This window comes from Leptodactylus fuscus, chromosome 2 (genome assembly GCF_031893055.1).
Source record: "Leptodactylus fuscus isolate aLepFus1 chromosome 2, aLepFus1.hap2, whole genome shotgun sequence".
Classification (NCBI taxonomy): Eukaryota; Metazoa; Chordata; class Amphibia; order Anura; family Leptodactylidae; genus Leptodactylus; species Leptodactylus fuscus.
Window position 1 is genome coordinate 178,377,498 of NC_134266.1, and position 21,874 is coordinate 178,399,371.

At 40.0% G+C, this 21,874-nt stretch overlaps 1 protein-coding gene across 1 annotated transcript in view; it reads right to left on the bottom strand.

Annotated features, from left to right (window-relative positions):
* The window catches only part of TUBGCP5 (tubulin gamma complex component 5), a 33,477-nt gene that overhangs the window by 4,071 nt on the left and 7,532 nt on the right, over window positions 1–21,874 (bottom strand). The window contains exons 7-19 of the mRNA XM_075265234.1: window positions 19,225–19,342; window positions 18,072–18,161; window positions 15,156–15,249; window positions 8,413–8,659; window positions 8,103–8,305; window positions 7,753–7,868; window positions 6,678–6,943; window positions 4,927–5,125; window positions 3,475–3,663; window positions 3,118–3,300; window positions 1,968–2,052; window positions 1,585–1,705; window positions 200–375 (exon numbers count right to left, since the gene is read on the bottom strand). Of these exons, the coding sequence (XP_075121335.1) occupies window positions 200–375; window positions 1,585–1,705; window positions 1,968–2,052; window positions 3,118–3,300; window positions 3,475–3,663; window positions 4,927–5,125; window positions 6,678–6,943; window positions 7,753–7,868; window positions 8,103–8,305; window positions 8,413–8,659; window positions 15,156–15,249; window positions 18,072–18,161; window positions 19,225–19,342 (2,087 nt within the window). The remainder of the gene's footprint in view (window positions 1–199; window positions 376–1,584; window positions 1,706–1,967; window positions 2,053–3,117; window positions 3,301–3,474; window positions 3,664–4,926; window positions 5,126–6,677; window positions 6,944–7,752; window positions 7,869–8,102; window positions 8,306–8,412; window positions 8,660–15,155; window positions 15,250–18,071; window positions 18,162–19,224; window positions 19,343–21,874) is intronic.

A 21,874-nucleotide genomic window follows, 5' to 3' on the forward strand; every position in this document is an offset into this window, starting at 1 on the left:
ACAGACTAGTACCTTGGGAGGCTTCTAATGAGTAGATCAATTAAAAAAAATAAATTGTACAGTATACACACTAAACAGTCCCCACATGGTCAGGGATTTTTTTTTTTTTTTTGTAAAGCAGCAATTTAAGTTAGTTTAAGTTTATTTTAATAAATAAATACAAGAAAATTAAAAAAGGAGAGAATAAGAAGATGCCAACCCTGGTCATCATGTAATTGTGCAAGCTGTTGACAAAATGCATAAGCTTGACTCGAAGGAGAAACATGCGATGGATTTGCTGTTCCTTGGGCTCTGCTGGTGTCACTAGATGAGACAGAAGTTGTTCAGATCCAGACTCCTCTTTTGGAGATTCCTTCTCAGCCGTGCTAACAAGTTCTAGGAAAATGTTGGTAAATAAATGTATTACAGGTATAATAACATGTTATCATTCCCTCCATCACAATCAATTACTCAGTGTATTCATGGTTGCAAGTTAAGAGCAAAATTATGAATCCATTTTTTTAGCCCATGGTCACAGCTTTTTTTTGTTCAGAATTTGCTGAGGTTAGGATATTAATGTGACACCTACCTACCAACAGAGCAAGTGGGCAAGTGACACTTTCTTTAAAGGGATTGTCTGGAATAAAATTACATTTCTACTCTAAATATCTAAAGATAAATATCTCCCTCCCCAACTAACATCTGACTTAGTTTATAAAAATGTACTGTACATCTAACCAGACAGCCTATCTATCATGTGATCGCCCTAGGCATTTTTTCTGATTTTCAAGTGTTTCCAGAAACGGAATGTCACCTATACCAACTTACCCCCACCCCCCACACACACACACACACATAATGTGTGTGTGCCTGTCTTCCTCTCCAAATCTTCGGAGCATGGAATATTGCTTTCTTCACTTCCTCTTCTTGAAGTCTGCTGGCTGCACATGCCTGCGCAATAGAGCAGGAGTGCCGGCTACAGAACATTTCGGCACTCTGGCTCTATCGCGCAGGCAGACGTCAAGAAGAGGAGGAGACGATCCTCTGATGGAAGTGATGACCTGTGCCCAGAAGATCCCAGGTAAGTATGATGAGTTTGGGGGTGGGTTGAGTTAGTTAGGAAGGGCTAGAAGTGGGCGGGCTAGGTAGTGAAACAGGGAGAGGGAGGGAGTGGGAGGGGGAGGTAGCACAAGTCAGCTCTGAGTGAAGTGCAATGCATCATGGTAGTTGTAGGAAAAAAAGAACAGGAAGCTACCCATATAAACAAAAACAGAAGATGCCGGGAGCTCCCAGAAAAAGCCAGAATAACTCAAAAACAATACTAAAAAGTATTTGGTTGCACTTATTAATATGAATAGCACTAACTGATCTTTTTTGAAAAATGTTTTTTTGCACGGAAAACCCCTTTATTTAATGTTCTGAGATGTAATTCCAGAAACAACCACAAGTTCATGGACAGATTGAGGAAGGCACTGCTATAATCAGGTTGCTCTTCTCTATGAAGTTGTAATAAACCTTCAGTCTGCTGATAGGTTGGGGTCCCCAGGGGTAATTGTATGGCCATAACAGTGGCAATTGTATCTGTGCTGAATCATTCATTCTTACCATTAAATTGCAGGACATCCAAGCTGTATTTTGCCCACTTTATTAATAGCAAGAGCAGAAAAATCTGATTATAAATCTTCTGGCACTCTGAACTTATAACTATATCAACAGGCCAAGGCACCTAGACCAATAAAAAAAAAACATACAAGAGACATATGTAACATGTTTAAATTATAATTTTCTTAAAATCATTACTTATCACAAAAATGAAAGCCTCTTGCCCTCCTTGTCAGAAAGAAGAGGCATAACATAAGTTATGATTACCCCCCAACCTTTTAGGTTAACTTGTTACAGTGAAAATGCTGTGTAATCTGCAGGCATCATGTTACAGAGGAGAAAGAGCTGAGCAGATTGATACATAGTTTTTGAGAAAAGATCCTTACCTTATAACTCAGTACAAGGCCATCTAATGTATGAACTGGAAGTTTCTTCTTAGCGACATCAATATTTTCAAAGAAGATGGATAATCTGTATGCAAACAACTTTAATATTACATGTTCCATTCTTTAATGCAATTGTAGTGCAAACATTCAAAAGTTTCATACTGTTTATATAGCAATAAAATATTCTGCAGACCCATACAGAATCTGCCATTGCATGCATCAGTTCCTGTAGCCAAAAGGGCCCACAACTTTTTTGAGGGTTTTTTTTTTTTTCTAACCCTTTCACTTCCAGGGGTTTCCGGATATTTTGCACCTCTGATAGCCAGGGCAATTTTCACAGTTTTGAGCTGAACAAATAAAACTTAAATTGCAATGTTAAAAAAATATATACTAACCCCCTATACCTATATATTGTCTGAAAGTAGACATTTGCAGCATTGTCAAAATGCCACTTGGTACTGTATACGAACAGGCACCTTTATGTAAATTTGATTTAAAGAGTATGTTTTACAAACAAAAAAATATATATATATTCGTTGCTAAAAGTAATAACTAAACAAAAAGTTGTATGCATAACTCCTCCTAAAAATAAGAGTTCAATGTGTGCAAAGTTCATTCAAATCACTAAGGCCTACATCTGCATGCACATATCTTCATAATATCACCAGAGCTGGAAGGAACAAAAAATCTATTTTGTGGCTGAGGCCCACGCTACAGAAAAGCAGTACTTTTCTGTTTATGTTCAGATGGGTATTACATATGAATACCCCTCTGATAAATTAAATCTTAAATCACTACGTGGGTAGGAACCTTTTGTTTTTGTCATAGAAAATAAAGGGTTACTGCCAACTTGCAAATAAAAAAAAATGTACATATAATCTTCCAGATGCTATTTCTTTTGAAGGGGTTGATGGATTTAGAAAAAATAATAACAAAAAAAAAAATCAAGTTGATAAGGAGGACACAGAAAATCAAAGGATATATGGCATTTAGTATTCTGTACTTGATATTATGTCCTCTTTAACCAATCCAGTATGTCTTGGAGTGTGAGAAGAGAGCCAGGACCCTAGTCTTGCAAAGCACTTGGTTTACTAGCAGTATATCACAAGTTGTTCAGTTACAAATTTCATAAAATGTTTTGACTCCTTACCGAGCACTGTCCTCCAGGTACCGCTGACTGACAGCTTCCTGCAGCTGTACATTTAGAAAAACGACATTCTGCCACTGTTCTTTCTCTCTAATTTTATCAAATATAGAAGTGTAGAAATCATACATAGTGTCTCCAGCTTCAAGTAGGAAAAAATTTCTCATTGATTGTAGATATTCTACCAGCCTGAAAAAATAACATCGGAAAGATTATGTCTGAAGCGTGATAGAGCACACACTAACTCATAACCTCCAAACTGAACTACATAGACAATTTTACGTTGAATGAAGAAAAGTAATAATGTGGAGTTATCATATCTGTCACTGAACTTTTACAGGTAATTGGATCTCGGCCACTTACTTATAATCTTCCTTCAGGGTCTTCATGAGATTTCCACAACACTCCAGATACTGTTTGTCTATGTGGGGGTACAAGCATGACCGAAGGGTCAGTTCGAACGACTGACAAGTAACAGATTCTGAGGATCTATCCACGCTGATATCTTCACAGGTAAATGTCTCCAGGAAGTCACTTTGCTCCAGGTATAACCTTCAAGGTTAAAAATTCATATTCAATTAAATAATGTAAACAATTTACAATTAATTCATCAAAATATTTTATTTCTAGATAACAGCACCATGCATAAACTTCGGCCAGTGTTTATGTGCTTCACACTGGAAAGAATGGATTTGCAGAAAAGTAATAAAATCACCAAATATTCTGCATTTTCCTACCCAGTCATTCTGAGTTATCTGATCATCAGGGAGCAAGCAGGGTAGAGAAATTGGGATATTTATCAGTGGTTTTACACCCCAAAAAAATGCCACTCTTCCAATAAGTGAGCAGGGCTTAGTGGCTCAAGAAAGTAACTAAAAACTGCGATAAAGGATAGCACAAATCTATGCCAGCCCATAAATGACATATACTTAAAGAGGACCTTTCACCATTTTGCCCACAGGCAGTTCTATATACTGCCGGAAAGCTGATAGCGCGCTGAGTTCAGCACACTGTCGGCTTTCCCGATCTGGGCCCGGTGTGAAGAGCTTATGGTCCCGGTACCGTAGCTCTTCTATGGTCAGAAGGGCGTTTCTGACACTCAGTCAGAGAGGTCCTTCTTCACAGCACAGCCAATCGCGCTGTGCTGTGAGAGCCGGGAGGAACTCCCCCCTCCCTCCCTGATAATGTTCGTCTATGGATGAGTACTGCGAGCAGAGGGAGGGGGGTGTTCCTCCCGGCTCTCACAGCACAGCACGATTGGCTGTGCTGTGAAGAAGGACGTCTCTGACTGACTGTCAGAAACGCCCTTCTGACCATAGAAGAGCTACGGTACCGGGACCGTAAGCTCTTCACACCAGGCCCAGATCGGGAAAGCCGACAGTGTGCTGAACTCAGCGCACTGTCAGCTTTCCGGCAGTATATAGAACTGCATGTGGGCAAAATGGTGAAAGGTCCTCTTTAATTTTCTGGATAGTCAAAGAAGCCACAAATTTCTTAAAAAGCCTGTCCCTGTTATTTCTGTATGTAAATCCAGAGATAACCATGTGCAGTTTAGTCTTGGGAGCAAGCTTCTGATTTGAGACTGAAACAGAAAGCTGGGGAAAAAACAAAAAAAGTGTCCTGCTAAATCATTCCGTGGACTCTGCAGATTATCAATCGCAGAACACTTGGCATAGGACACTCATATGATTAACTCCTTTAGCCAAAAGGATGAAAAATGGAGAGGAATGTGTGGCAGAAGTCTGCCTTAATTCCTATTCGTTTTCTGCTGTACCTCCCCCTATCCAAGTGCTCCAACAGAGTATTGGCTTTTACCTTGCAAAGTTGATGGCCAGTAGTGGGTCGTGTACATCATTCAGTTCTAGGTGCTTAGCTACTATGGACTGCATCTTTATTAGACTCTGCTTGTTCACTTGCTGTTCTGTAATGAGGTCAGGTTCCGAATCTTTTCCATGCTGTAGCCGAGACTGCACAGACTCTAGGAAGAGTGTGTACAAACTTTTCCTATCTGCGTCTGTCTCATTTAAAAAAAAAAAAAAAAAAAAAAAAAACACAGGTGAGGTTCTAACCCCAAAAGGTTGCATTCAGACAAACAACGGAAAACTCCAGGTGACCATCCATGAAACAAGGAGCATAATTGGAGGACTGGATTCACCCACCGGTTTGAATGAGCAGGACCAAAGTAGTGTGTGTTGTGATTTTCTTTGAAAGGACTGAGGGTCAGAGCAAAAGATTAAACCTGCAATAATCCCTATTGACTTAACAATGTCAGGGTAAGTTCACACAGAGTTTTTTGGTCAGGATTTTGAGGCCGTATTCACCTCAAAATCCTGACCAAAAAGACGGCTCCCATTGAAATCAACAAACCGGCTCCCAGAAAAAGAAGCGAGATGCTCATTCTTCAGGCCGTTTCGCCTCGTGATTCGGCCTGAAGACATTCATTGGGTCTAATCCGGAGCGGAGTGTGCGACTGGATTCTAGTGCTGTGCACTGGCATTCAGTTGCGGCTACCCGTTTTTTGGACCGGAACCTGAGGTGGCCTCCGCCTCAGGTTCTGGTACAAAATACCCCGTGTGAACTTACCCTTAGTGTTCCTAGTACTGTTCATTCTACACTCAAATAGGATTCAAACATAAAAAAAAGTTTGTGTGAATGGGCCCCTACGAATCTGTCCACTCTGCAAAACAAAGTGCTTTAGTGCTAAATGAAGGAACAAGGTTCTTCCATTTTTACATGACAGCTTTGTCCGGTGGTTTTACTATTTATGTGGGTTTACTATTTATGGTGATACCGAATTTTATTTTATTTTTATTTATTTTTTTTATTTTATGGTAGAGTTGGAAGGGACCTCAAGGGCCATCGGGTCCAACCCCCTGCGAGTGCAGGTTTTCCTAAATCATCCCAGCTATATGTTTATCCAGATTCTGCTTGAAGATTTCCATTGATGGAGCGCCCACCACCTCCCGTGGCACCCTATTCCACTCTCTCACTACCCTCACTGTCAGAAAGTTTTTCCTAATGTCTAATCTGTATCTCTTTCCCTTTAGTTTCATTTACATTGGTTTTATTATGTTTTACCATTTTTAAAAATAAATGTCACTTTTTGAAAATGAGCAATTTTCCTGAGGCCTCTTTCCTCGCAGCTGGCCCCGGCCCTTGGATATGTAACACAGCATACAATAACGACACTGAACCTTAACTATAAACTCAATACAACAGAATAGTGCATCACATAGCGAGAAGGAGTTAATAAATACTCTGGAGAAGAAAAACAAACATGGTCTCCACATCCCAATATTATGCATTGCTCTTATCCTTCTCAGCAAAATCTACAAAAACAAACGAGGTTCTTAGTAAACATTTTGATCAAGGTATATAAGCCCACTAGCCACTTCACAGCAACCTCTGTATAGTTGATCAATGTATACAAAAAACCTCGTGTTCATTTATGTAGATTTTGCTGAGAAGCATAAGATCAATGTATAATTTTGAGATGTGAAGTCTATTTCTATTTTACTTTCCAAAAAATTTATAAAAATGTATTTCTCTAAACTGAGAAACATTACCTCTTGAGGAGTCTTGCTTCTGTGATAATTTGCACTTGAGATTCTTCAGTAACTGCATGGACTTCCCAGCCATAATAATCTGCTTTAGAACAGGCCGCAAGAAAGAAACCATAGTGTGCTGCCTGCTGGCTGGAGCCTGGTCACTACCTGAGCTGGCACTGGCATTGTCACTCATTTTATCTTCATTCTCAGTTTTTTCTGAGACACTATACAAAGTGTATGTGGCATACCAAAAGTCCCGATGATTAACAGGAACATCTTTATTTCTGCAAAGAGAAATGATCCACCATTAAAACTGACAACACCTGTTTTGTGTTTTGTTTTTTTTTAATTTATTTAATTTTTTTAATGTAGCTTGTGAGCCCCATATAGGGCTAAGGCCAGGTGTACACCTGCGTCCCAGCCTCCATTCTGCAGGTTTACGTTTCCTGCATGAAACTGGACAGGAGACGGAAACCTGCAGGCATTTTTCAAACCCATTCATTTGAATGGATTCAAAAGGTGTCTGGCCGTGAGCGTCAGTGAGCGTTTTATGCTCTCTGTGGCGAAATTGCTTTTTGTTTTTTTTGTTTTTTTAAACAGGACACAGAGTCGGACATGCAGGACTTTGTGTCCGGTTTAAAAATAACGGTTTTGCTACGGAGAGCATAAAATGCTCACCGGCGCTAACGGCCAGTCTCGGTCTGACAGATTTCAGTCTTCTGCATAAACCTCATAACGGAGACCGAACGCTGGTGTGAACCCAGCACCACAATGTACATTTTCTTTTCCTATCATATGTCTTTGTAGAATGGGATGAAATCCACACAAGAACAGGGAGAACGTACAAACTCCTTGCAGATGTTGTTCCTGGCGGGATTCGAACCCAGGACCCCAGCACTGCAGGGCTGCAGTGCTAACCACTGAGCCACCGTGTTGCCCCAAAATACCTGTTTATAATAGCTGGTATTTGAATGAATTTCAACAAATATACGATTTGGATGAAAATCTTAGCAGTGCAAAAAACTCAATAAATGTGTATTAAATTATTACTAACTTCTCCCTAGTATTATTATTATACCCAAGCTTTACGTACCGCTGAATAATGAATTCTTTTGCTGGATCAAAGAGACTTCCATGGACAATCCATTCATCTACTATTTCTAAATATGGCCTCACAGTTTCTACCCAAAGGAAAAATAAAAGCGATACCTGCAATGACAGTACTTTTATATAAAAGCAAGAATGGTGAAAAATGAAGACTACAAAAAAAGTCTCATCAAAGAACTACTAAGCTGGAGTAAATGAGAAATAATGTTATTTCTGAAAATTCCCTGTAAATAAAAGATTCTATCAAATAAAAATAGATCTTGGGTATGAACTCATGGTATGAAAGGGGCCTTATTCTAACATTCTTTAGTAAAATCTGATTTAGCGATTACATACCGTTTGTTCTGAAGCTTCCCCTACGTTGTCATATTCCAGAATAGCTTTATACAGAGTATTAAGTAAATGAGAGGCTCTCACAACATTCCTGGTGTCTGGAGGCACCTCTGCAATGCCAGTGCTGAAAACTTTATGTAAGACTTTGAGTTGAGCAAGCCGAGGCGCCAACTTGTCCACCACCATTGCCAAAGTGATCGTTTCATCTTAATACAAAGCATGAATGTAAAAAAAAACAAAACACATATTAAATTTTATTGCAATTTTCTTAATATGTGTTAGAATATAGATGCATCTAAAAATGTACAATTACCTTTATTAATAATACGTTTCTCAATCTCTGATAGTTCTTCTTTAAAGCTCACAAAGTATTTATACAAAGCCCACATAAAGGCCTGATATGTGCGGAATGGGGCTTCAGCACCTTTTTTGGTGGTTGGAAGGGTTCCTGGCAATGAGTTTTCAGCACAATGACCAGTGACATCATCCATAAATTTCTGAAGTCTGAATACCACTTGGCCATAAGCTGCTATTTGTTCAAGCACAGACCTAAGACAGTTCTGAAGAGAAAAGAAAGAAAATTTCTACAAATTGCAAACACTTGTCATTTTATATGAAATCTCATTTATTCAATGAAACTAATATTATGAAACAACAGTAATATTATGGGTAATTGCTTTATGGTGCATGGCCAAGAATGAGTAAGGCTGACCATGAATGATGATAACCCTTGAAGGGGTTTTTCCATCTCCTTAATTATGGCTATATCCATAGGATATGACATAAAAACTGAAAGAAATGGATCCCACCACTGAAGGGTAACTTTGGCTATTTCCATATACTCTGTATATGAGGAGAAACACACAAACCCGAGGCCCATCTCCATTCACCATAAGAGGCCCCATTCTTGAAATAAATGCAGGTCCCAAATGTGGGGCTCACATCTACCAGGAATTTCTAGCATATCTTATGGATGTAGCTATAAGTACTGAGATGGGAAAACCCCATTAATAATCAGACTGTTTTTTAGGATGTTAAGGATAATAATTCTGCTCTGTAGTCCCATCTCCTTGCATTATATCTAAACATGAAGCTTAAGCTGATTCAAGTGTTTTACCCAACAGATTGCTTTATCCATTTTTCATTCTTCACCAGATATTACTAATCATGCCTCCACAGGGTTTACAGCTTGTCGTCTAGATTTCAGACCACCTCTGCTATGCATTAGAAGTGAATAGGCTGGTGACATCATTCTTTGTTCTTGGCCACCTCTATTCTCTTTTCTGTGACTGACAGCTAATGGAGCAATCTGTCAACTCTTCAAAATGTGCTTAGCTGTCAATCCCCATTCCTTAGAACAGTGTTTGATCAGTGCTTCTTATTTTTGTATGTAGGAGGGGTTGGATGTTGGACACCCACTGATCTGATATTGGCGACCTATCCTTAGGATAGGTAAATATTTTAAACCTAGAAAATTCATTTAAAGAGGACCTTTCATCACCCCCATCAACTCCTACTGGATCATTCTGTTGGTGCCGCTTCACCGCTTATGGCACGGTTGGAATATTTTCCGTAGCTCCTACTGTGATTTGCTATTACTTTAACTGGTTAAGGACCAGGCCCAAAAGTATGTTAAAGACCAGGCCTCTTTTTTCAAAACTGACATGTGTCACTTTAAATGGCAATAACTTTGAGACGCTTTAACTTACAAAAATGATTTTGAGATTGTTTTTTTCGTAACACATTATACTTCATGTTAGTGGTAAACACTAATCAATATTTTTGCATTTATTTATAAAAAAACTAGGAAATTTGATGGAAATTTGAAAAAAATTGCAATTTTCAAAATGTGAAATTCTCTACTTTTCAAGCAGATAGTCATACCATCCAAATACATGAATAAATATTTATCTCCCATATCTCTGCTTTATATTGGCATCATCTTTTGATTGTCTTTTAATTTATTTTGGACGTCACAAGGCTTACAAGTGTAACAGCGATTTTCCAGATTTACAAGAAAATTCTCCAAACCAATTTTTTAGGGACCACTTCAGTTCTGAAAGTAATTATAAAGGCCTGTATAATAGAAACCCCCATAAATTACCCCATTTTCAAAACTGCACCCCTCAAATTATTCAAAACAGCATTTGGGATGTTTGTTAACCCTTTAAGCATTTCATAAGAATAAAAATAATATGGCAGTGAAATTTAGACATTTCATTTTTTTTCACTAATACATTCATTTAGACCTAAAATTAACACATTCACAAAGGGTTAAAGGAGAAAATGCATCTGATAGTTTATTGTGCAATTTCTCCCGTGCACAGAAATACCCCACATGTGGGTATAAACTGACTTTTGGGCACACGACAGTGCATGGAAGGGAAGGAGCGACACTGGGTGTTTGAACAGCAGATTTTGCTGGAATAATTTTCAGGCGCCATGCCTTATTTGCAGAGACCCTAGAGTACCAAAACAATGGAAACCCCCCAAAAGTGACCCCATTTTAGAATCCACACCCCTCACAGAATTCATCAAGGGGTATAGTCAGCATTTAGACCCTACAGTTGTTTCACAGATTTTACTAACATTGGGATGTGTAAATGAAAAATTACTAAAATGTCACTTTATCTCCAAAGTTTTCATTTTCACAAGGGGTTAAAGGAGTAAAAGCCCCCCACAGTTTGTTAAACAATTTCTCCTGAACACGGCAATACCCCATATGTGGCCATAGTATGCTGTATGGGAACATGGCGGGGCTTGGAATGGAAGGAGCGCTATTTGGCTTTTGGATGGCAGATTTTGCTGGAATAATTTTAGGTGCCATGTCGCATTAGCAGAGCCCCTAGAGTACCAATACAGTGGAAACCCCCTAAAAGTGACCCCATTTTGGAAACTACACCCCCCACAGAACATATCAAAGGGTAGAGTGAGCATTTTGACCCTACAGCTGTTTCACAGATTTTATTAACATTGGGCCTTGAAAATGAAAAATTACTTTTTTTCCAACAAACTGTCAATTTAGCCCCAAATTTTTAATTTTCACAAGAGGATAAAGGAGAAAAAGCTCCCTAAAGTTCGTTACACAATTTCTCCTGAACACAGAAATGCCCCATATGTGACCATAATCTACTGTATGGGAACATGGCGGGGCTCAGAATGGAAGGAGCGCTATTTGGCTTTTGAAGGGCAGATTTTGCTGGAATATTTTTCAGATCCCATGTCGCATTTGCAGAGCCCCTAAAGTATCAATACAGTGGAAACCCCCTAAAAGTGACCCCATTTTGGAAACTACACCCCTCATAGAATTTATCTAGGGGTAGAGTGAGTATTTTGGCCTCACAGGTGTTTCACAGATTTTATTAACATTGGGACGTGAAAATGAAATATTACTTTTTTCCCAATAAATCGTCCATTTAGCGCCATATTTTTAATTTTACAAATAGTTTAAGAATTAAAATCCCCCCAAAGTTTGTTACACAATTTCTTCTGAACACGGCAATACCCCATATGTGGCCATAATCTGCTGTATGGGTACATGTTGGGGCTCAGAATGGAAAGAGCGCTATTTGGATTTTGGAGGGCAGATGTTGCTGGAATAGTTTTCAGGTGCCATGTCGCATTTGCTGAGCCCCTAAAGTACCAATACAGTGGAAACCCCTCAAAAGTGACCCCATTTTAGAAACTACACCTGTCAAGGAATGTATCAAGGGGTATTATCATTTTGAGCCTAAAATGCTTCCCAAAAATTAATGTACAAAATGAAAATTGAAATTTTTAAAAATATGCCATTTCGGTGCCCAATACGTTGCACCCACTTTATGTTGTCAGAGACCTACACTCCTAAAACTATTAAGGGGCCATCCCGAGGGGCAAAAAATTATATATGTGGGTGTAAACTGCTGCTTGGGCACACAGCAGGGCTCAGAAGGGAAGGACCACTGTGCGTTTTAGCTTTTGGGGTACAGATTTAGAGGGATCCTCTGGGCACCATGTTGTTTTTGCAGAGCCCTGGAGGTGCCAGTAAACTGGAATTCACCAAGAAGTGACCCCATTTTGTAGGGGCAATTTTAGGGTCTCTGCAAATGTGACATGGTGTCCAAAAACGAAGAATCTAAATCTGCACTCCAAAACCACATATTGCTCCTTCACATCTGCGCCCTGCTGGGTACCCAAATAGCAGTGTATGCCCACATGTATGACATTGGTGTACCCTGGATAACGGACTTAATGCCATATGTGGGTATAAATGGCTGTTTGGGCACAGCCGGGGACAGAAGGAAAGGAGCGCTATATTGGTTTTTGGAGCACACCATGCCACTTTTGCAAAGCCCCTGAATTGCCAATAAAGTGGAATCTGCAGACATGTCACCCCATCTTGGACACTAGCCCACTGATGGGATTTATCAAGTGGTGTAGCGAGATTTTTTTAACCCTTGAGTGTTGCATTTATTTAGTTTCCAGAAATGAAATCGCAACTGATAGAGAAGTTAAAAATGAAAATTTTACTGATTTGCCATTTCAGTGTGCAACATGTTGTGCCCGACTTATGTCAGCAGAGACACTCCAAAAACTGTTAAGCGGGTATCCCAGGCACAACAGCTTTTAGAGCGTTCATCTCTGATACAAGTCGGGCATAACATATTACGCACTGAAAGGACGTATTCCTGGAAAAATGGTCATTTTCACCTTTCACAATCAGCTTCGTATTCATTTATGGATAATAAGTTATAGCAACACTTGGGGGTTAAAAATGCTCTCTGTACCCCTGGATAAATCCTTCAGGGGTGTAGTTTCCAAAATAACATCTCATATCAGGGGATTCCACGTTACTGGCGTTTCAGCTCTGCAAAAGTGTCATGGCATCCAAAAACCAAACCGTCTGCGCTCCAAAAACCCAATAACCCTTCTTCCCTTCTGTGTCCGGCTGTGCCCCAATATCAGTTTATACCCACATATGACATTACGTACGTTATCCCGGGTACACCAGTGTCATACATGTGTCATACATGTGGCATAAACTGCAGTTTGGGCACACAGCAGGGCGCAGAAGGGAAGGAGCGCGATGCGGCTTTTGGAGTACAGATTCAGATGTTTGGTATCTGGACGCCATGTCATGTTTGTAGAGCCTGTAAGGTACCAGAAAAGTGGATTCCCCAAAGGAGTGACCCCATTTTGAAAACTGCACCCCTCAAAGAATGTATCAGGGGGTGTAGTGAGGATTAGTATGCCAGATGTGACTGCACAGCGGATGGCGAAGAGGGAATATATAAGCGGTGCGGAGGACATTGGGGACACCAAATTCTGTACTATGTCCCAGTAGCTCCTATGATTGGGGGAGTCACTCTGGGGGTCACTTTAGGGGTCACTTCTGGTGTTCGTTCCCTCATAAGCTGTAAATATGGGGTGTCCCCTGATATCCGCTCGCACAGCTTATATATTCCCTTCCTGCCGCAGCCAGTTGTGTTCTAATAATTTGGCGATTTTTGCGGACTTTTGTCTTCACATTATTAGATGCTATATTTTCTTTATTTTTCTGGTGACATGGCCATATAAGGACTTGTTATTTGCGGGATGAGATGCATTTCGTAATGACACCGTTTTTGGGTGTCTACATCTTATTGAATACATTTTATTAACCCTTTTTTGCTGGATTTAAAAAAAAAAAAAAAAAAATCAATCCTGGCATTGAGTTTTACTTTTTTAATTTTGCGCCATGCAGAGTACAGTATAAGTAACGTGTCCTTTATTCTGCGGGTCGGTACGGTTACGGCGATACCTCATTTATGTTATTTTTTTATGTGTTACTAGTTCTGCAGAGGAAAAACACATTTGGGGACATAAATCAATGTTTTTTGCATAGCATCTTCTGAGAGGCGTAACATTTTTATTTTTCGGTTGACAGTGTTGGTTGAGGGCTTATTTTTTGCGGGACAACCTGCGCTTTTTATTGGTACTGTTATCGGATGCATATGACTTTTTGATCACTTTTTATAGTATATTTTGTAAGGTGAGACGGCGAAAAATCATTACTTCCGGCGAGTTTTTTCCGGGGTTTTTTTCTGGCGTTCGCCGTGTACATTAAATATTATTTCAGTTTTATTGTATAGATTGTTACGGACGCGACAATACCAAATATGCATTGTTTTTATTACTTTTTAGTTCTTTTTTTATATAATTCATTTTCTATAGAGAAAAAGGGATTTTTGGGCTTTATTACTTTATTAATTTTTTTCATACACTTCATTTTATTTTTTTTTTACTTTTTCATGTGTCCATTTAGGACACTTCAATCAGCAATACTGTGCTGATATAGAATGCCATGTGAGACACAGCCTGCAGGTGTCCCACATGGCATTCCGTAGCAGGATGTCAGGCTGTGTAGACGCACAGCCTGACATCAGAAGGTCCTGGCAGGATCACCAGGTATGTGGGGGCTCCGGGCAGTCTGGGGTCACTGGCCAGACCCCAGACTACCTTTTACTGCTATCGGCACCCTCCGATCTCGCCGCGGGGGGTGCCGATCTGATTCAATTGCTGGCGGATGCCTTTCGTTCGCGCCGTGATGTTTCACGGCGCGATCGAAAGGGTTAAAACGTCCAGTCGGACTCAGTTCCGACTGGACGTTATTGAGGAAGGGGTTAGGTGTTAGTAACACCTAACCCCCGTCCTCCCCGCACCCCTCCCCCCGCCAAGAAGGTACCTAAAGACAGGACGTATTTTGACAATAGTCCGGTCTTTAGGTACCTGGACCGCAGGCCGTAAATTTACGTACGGCGGTCCTTAACCGGTTAAACACAATTATGTTCTATGTTAGGCAGGCACTCCCTGTCTTTCTACTCAAGCCCAGGACCGGCCTATATGACAGTGTAGAGAAGAAATCATTTCTCAGGAATGGTGGGGACAACAGAAAAAAATTCCAACTACACCAGAATCAGTGGAGTGGCACCTACTGAAGGATGTTATAAACTGGAGTTAGTGAAAAAGGTGACATTTCTCTTTAAATGCAGATGTATAATCAAGGCAAGCAAAAAAAAAAAAAGCATATCAACCTACATGTGTCATGTGTGTCACAACAATGTCATTCCTGACTGTGACTTTTCCATCATTTAAATGAAAGATAAACAGCTTCTTCACACCTGACAGTAACCTAAAAAACACAAAATACAGGATATTTTTCATTTGTCATGAATGTATTTCCTCTTGATTTTATAGCACGTACATTTTTGGCATTTGTCTTCTCAATGGGGCCCTCACATCTCATGTACCTAACACTAGTAGATATTTCTAGGTTACAAACACACGAGTATGTGTGCAGACTGAGTGTGTGTGTGATTATATAGGGACACTTAAGATGCCTTCTGTCCCCCAATTCACTTCATTAGGGAGTTCCATTCCAGTGTCACGGAGCAGGATCGGACCTGCTCTATAATCATCAGAACAGAATGGACCCTTAAACCCCATTGGAAGAGCCTTGGCCTACGCACTCGATTGTAGGAGTAAAAAATAAATAAGAGCAGCCAAGAAGATAAAGTTTGTTATACAGTTAAAGAGGACCTATAATATATTCTGTTGAATCCATTTTAGTAAATAATTGTATTCTCTACAATACAGGGATCTCTGTGTATTGCCATTGCTTTGTTATTCCTATTAATATATGAATAAATTGACAACTGGTTACCAGTTGGGAATGTGTCATTACAGTTTTTCACTGTCCATCATAGCTGACAGTATCAGTTTGTGCAGGCACTCACCATTTCAACAGAAAGAACATATAATACCAAGTTATACCGTATATATTTCTAGGAGGAATGGCAAATGCAGAGCTAAAAGAAAAGTTGCTCCAGATTTGTTATTTCATGGGGAATCTAAGTATTAAATCAGTCAAGTACAGTCAGTTGTCCCTCTAATCTATATGCCCACAGTTTCATAAAATATCTATAAGAGACATACCGTATTTTTCGGACTATAAGACGCACTTTTTTTCCTCCCAATATGGGAGGAAAATGTGTGTGCGTCTTATAGTCCGAATGCAGCGTGCGCAGCGTCTGTGTCCCGTCTGTGCGAATGAAAAGAAGAGCAGCACGGTGCCTGCCTGCTCTGCCCCTCCTTCCCTGTCTGTGTCGCGTGTTTGCAGGAGATCTGAGAGGCAGGGAAGTAGGGGCGGGCCAGACAGGTGAAGGAAGCGTGGTTTCAAGCTTGCCGAGAAAACCACGCCTCTTTCACCCGTCTGGCTCGTCCCTCCTTCACTGCCTCTCAGATCTGGCTCCGGCAATGAAACCACACAGACAGGGAAGGAGGGGCGGGCCAAACGGGAGGAGGAGGCGTGGTTTTCTCGGCAACCTTGAAACCACGCCTCCTTCACCCGTCTGGCCCGCCCCTACTTCCCTGCCTGTGTGGCTTCATTGCAGAAGCGACATCTGAGAGGCAGTGAAGGAGGGACGAGCCAGATGGGTGAAAGAGGCGTGTTTTCAAGTTTGCTTAGAAAACCACACCTCCTTCACCCGTCTGGCCCGCCCCTTTTTCTCTTCTTACATAGCTTCACTGCAGGGTGTCTCTTTCCATCCATGGATGAGATTAGATAGAATAGATAGATAGACAGATAGACAGACAGACAGACAGACAGATAGGAGATAGATAGATAGATAGATGGATAGATAGATAGATAGATAGATAGATATGTTCAAATCACCCCCATAGCCCTACAATACATATAAAACAAAAACATTACTGTGAAACACATACACATTTGGTATCCCTGTGTCCGAAAGCCCCCGGTTCTATTTACATTGGTGAAATATTATATTATTAGGTTATTAAATATTTCACCAATTTTTTTTTCCTTAAAATTTTTTTTTTCCCTATTTTCCTCCTCTAAAACCTTAGTGCGTCTTATAGTCCGAAAAATACGGTACTGTATTTATGTTGGATATAGCTTTATCAAAAAAAAAAAAAAAAAAGTTATATCCAATCTCAAAACCAATCATATTTTATAGCTCCAATGCTTATGCCAAACTAGTTATAGACTACAAACAAAACATCTAGACCGTTTCAGTATTTCTAGTCTCTTCTATCCATCCTCTTCTTGTTAAATAAAAGGGGTTATCTAGGATATCGGAGTTTATGGCCCATCCTTAGGATATAAAGTCCAATAGCCAGCCCCTGCACCAACCAGTGCCCCTACTATATAAAACATAGGGCCAGAAGCAGGCAACTCTGTTACTTTGAGGTCCAGATTGATTGTTATAATTTTTCCTATGTTTTTATGTGTAGATTTTGTAATAGTCTTTGTAGTTTTTTCTTGCCTGTATGTTTCCCCTTCTTCATGTTATGCTGTGTCATAAATTTTGTATGTGTAAAATGGAAAATCTTTTTGTTCATAAGTAAAACATGAAAAAAAAATACTATACTAAGAGAACTATAAATTTAACACATACTTTGCCCCATATAATGAATAACATGTAAAATTAAAATGGTATGTTATTAATAGTGGGTCTTCGGAGTGTGGTGACAACATTTTTAAAATTAAGTTTTTATTGAAGAAAAGATAAATCAGAAATAAAAATTACATAACTTTGGAATAGCCATAATTTTAACAACCCATAGAATAAAGGTAATATGTTATTTATATAACAAGGTAAACATAATAAAAATTAACTTGAAAAATCAATAGTTGAATTGTTGTTTTTGTTCAAAGTATGTAAATATTACAGACAGCGGCACTTTCTCGGTACAGGTAGGTGCAGGGGTCCCAGGTATAGGACATCAATACTAGAAGTCAGATATCCCTTTTAATTGGCTTCAAAATACTCCAATCTAGATCTGATCATCACAAAATTTGGTGCTACATACACAAGGCTTCTGTCACACAACAGCTTTAATAGACATCTTGCATAAACGGGTAGAAACTCACCACGTTATTCTTACTCGTATTATCCACCAACAGATTTCTACTTTGAAATACATTCTTACCATAGAGTCTCACGAATCACTTGTGTTTCAGTTACAAAGGTTTTCTCATCAGGTGTATAAAGAGGATCTGTTGTGTATAAATGCTGCTCCCTAGATAAAAAAAAAAACCCACCTATATGCAATAATCTATATTATAAATCATAACAATTAGTTGTTCATATTAAAAACAACAGAACGACAAATCTGCTAAACACAATAAAGCATCATGCACGCAACCATGTGCACAGGGCGAGGGGGTTCTGGTGTTTTAATGAAAAGCACTTGCCTTCCATACTGCATTTGTTTCAATAGGGTGGGGAGTTAACAGAGCTGCATGTTCCACGGAACAAAACCCACTCGAACTGCACACTTGGTCACACGAATGGGATCTAAGAGACAAGACTTTTTCTTTTTTTTTTTTTAACTAAAATTTTATATTAAAAGCGTTATCCAGTTTCTTAGATTGATGGCCTATCCTTAGGATAGACCATCAATACTTTATCTGAGGGTTCCCAGGTGTTACGCCCCCACATCAATTTTAGAAATTAGAATTAGAATTTCTGATTATGGTTACTTTTTAATTTTTCCATGTTATTAACTATACTTAAATAAATAAATAAATAAAACCAAAACCTGCTATTTTCACTTAGGCCACTAAGACAAGAAATAGTCTGATACTTGCCAATTCTGTAGGGATTTTCTTTACAGAAGTGACCATATTTAAATCACCGAAAGGATTATAATAGAACACCATTGACCTGTCATTGCATCATTGCACTACTGACAGTAGATGATGTCACAGCTTTTCTACCCCTCCTTCCTGTACAGAGCTTCAAAAGAAAATTTTCCCTAGATTTCAATGAATCAACACCTGACTATTGCCTTCTATCGCCATAAGTGCAATGTAAAACATATAGGGGGCAACACAGTGGCTCAGTGGTTATCACTGCAGCCTTGCAGCACTGGAGTCCTGGGGTCGAATCCTGCCAAGGACAACATCTGCAAGGAGTATGTATGTTTTCCCCGTGTTTGCGTGGATTTCCTTCCATACTCCAAAGACATACTGATAGGGAAAAATGTTCATTGTGAGCCCTATACGGGGCTCACAATTTGCATTAAGAAACTTACCTATGATACATATGATAGTAAGGAAGAAAAAAAAAAAAAATCTTACCAGACAGCCGCCAGATTTGAATGTAAATGCAAACTGTGTGAAAATCTGCTAGCTCGAGGCGTCCAGTACTGAGCGACAACGTGCTGCTCCAGCCATGTGCGTGCATCAGGCTCTCCAACTAAAGGGAAAAGTGACAACTGTAACTGTTCTATTTAAGTTCTCAATACAAATCATGCTGCCTGAAATGTTTGACTTAAATAAAAGTGGTAGAAGTTTCACAAGATTGAATTTTACATATTCCCGAATATCATTTCGGATAGATGGTGTGCATAGCAGACCTCCCAATGAATTCTGACTGTACAAGGAAATCTGCATAGCTCGTGTTATGATAGTGTATCTCCTTTATTCATTAATAATTTATTTCCAGCTTACATTTTTTCTGAATTCTGGAAGCTCCATTTTAAGATACTAGATGAATACTAGGGATAGGTACAACCAATTTTATGTACCGTATTTTTCGGACTATAAGACGCACCCAGGTTTTAGAGGAGAAAAATAGGGAAAAAAAAATTTCAGGCAAAAAATGGTAAAATATTTAATGTATGAGAGTTGTAGTTTTGGAACAGCTGCAAGGCCACATTGACAGGTGACCCTGCAGCTGTACGGGGATGTATAGGGCGTTTTTTTTGTGGGGCCAGGTGTACTTTTTAGTTATACCATTTTGGGAAATGTTTATTGCTTAGATCACCTTTTATTTAAATCAGAGGCAAAACGGTGAGAAAAACCCGGCGGTTTAGCACTTTTGATTTTGACGTTCACTGCACATAAAAATATTAGTAGACTGGGCATTTTCAGACACAGGGATACCTAATGTGTATGTTTCACAGTAATGTTATACTTTTATATGTATTCTAGGGAAAGGAGGTGAACTTTTATTTATTTTATTTTTTTTAAGTGTTTTTTTTTTTTTTTACTACTTTATTATCCCCCGCCTAGGGGGCTTGAACCTGCAATCATTTGATTGCAAGTCCCATAGACGGCAATACAAGTGTATTGCCGTCTATGGGAGATTCTATACATTACTATCGCGGAGTGTCATAGACCAGCCGTGATAGTAATATATATCTATGACAGGCCTGGGAGCTTTCATTAGGCTCCCGGCTGTCATCGGAACAGGTCGGCTCCTGCGGTCTCGCCATGCAGGAGCCGGCCTGCATCACTAAAGGTATGGGGCTGGTGGGGACCGGCCCCGGGGCTAACTTAACTGCCGGGACCTGCGGAGGAGGAGCAGATTTACAGCATGGCCGCGCTACTACTACCGCTGGTTTTCTTCAGCGGCAGGAGCGTGGCAATCTGCAGGCCCCGGGAGCTAAGACAGTCCCCGGCATCTGCTGTAATAGACCGGCGGATGCCGGGGAGTGTTTTAGCTGCCGGGGCCTGCAGTATTGTCACGCTCCTGCCGCTGAAGAAAACCAGCGGTGGCAGTAGCGCGGCCATGCTGCAAATCTGCTCCTCCCCCCACATTCGGACTATAAGACGCACCCTCATTTTCCTCCGAAATTTGGGGGGAAAAAAGTGCGTCTTATAGTCCGAAAAATACGGTAATTATTTTATACACATTTCAGGGAAATTTAGAAACAAGGTTAAGTAACTAATAACATCACCATTAATGTACAATATAAATACAGGGTGGGCCATAAGTCCCGCACCACCGCTATAAAATGAGAACCGCGTGAAATTTAGTAACCAAATGTCATGATATATGGTTTGGCAGTGGGGGAAAAACTTTTAGGCTATGTTACCGAGTTGGCGGCCATCTTGAAATCCGCCATCTTGGATGCAACTGTACTTCTTCAAATGGGAAGGGGGTGTTGTGATACATCAAATCGATAGAGAATTTGATGAGGAATTCAAAGGTGTGCTTGGTTTTGACATATCTTTATTCCTTGACATGTTATTGACATTTTTGTGTGGTATAGACTCTCACGCAGCTCACAGAATGTGCTCAAAATGTTGTCCATTGTTTTGAATCGTCAATGCAATTCTCTTCTCCCAGTCCCGATGCACTGCACGTAACACATCAGCGGTAATGCTTTGACAGGCCTCAATGATTCGCTGTTCCAGGTGTTCCACGTTGTGGATTTTCACTGAATAAACCAACGCCTTCATCAGGGGTAATCTTAATGCTGCGGGGTATCTGGAATTGCTCCGGGATGACGTGTTTCCTTCACTGTGCACGGAACAAGGCACCTTTCCTGAATTTTACCAACAAGATGGTGCACCTTCCCATTATGGATGTAACGTTCGTGAATTCCTGGACGAACAATTCCCTGGGAAATGGATCGGTCGTCGTGGGCCAGTGGAGTGGCCCCCACGTTCACCTGATCTGACCCCATTGGACTTTTATTTGTGGGGTCACTTGAAGGCGTTGGTTTATGCAGTGAAAATCCACAACGTGGAACACCTGGAACAGCGAATCATTGAGGCCTGTCAAAGCATTACCGCTGATGTGTTACGTGCAGTGTATCGAGACTGGGAGAAGAGAATTGCATTGAAGATTCAAAACAATGGACAACATTTTGAGCACATTCTGTGAGCTGCATGAGTGAGAGTCTCTACCACACAAAAATGTCAATAACATGTCAAGGAATAAAGATATGGCAAAACCAAGCACACCTTTGAATTCCTCATCAAATTCTCTATCGATTTG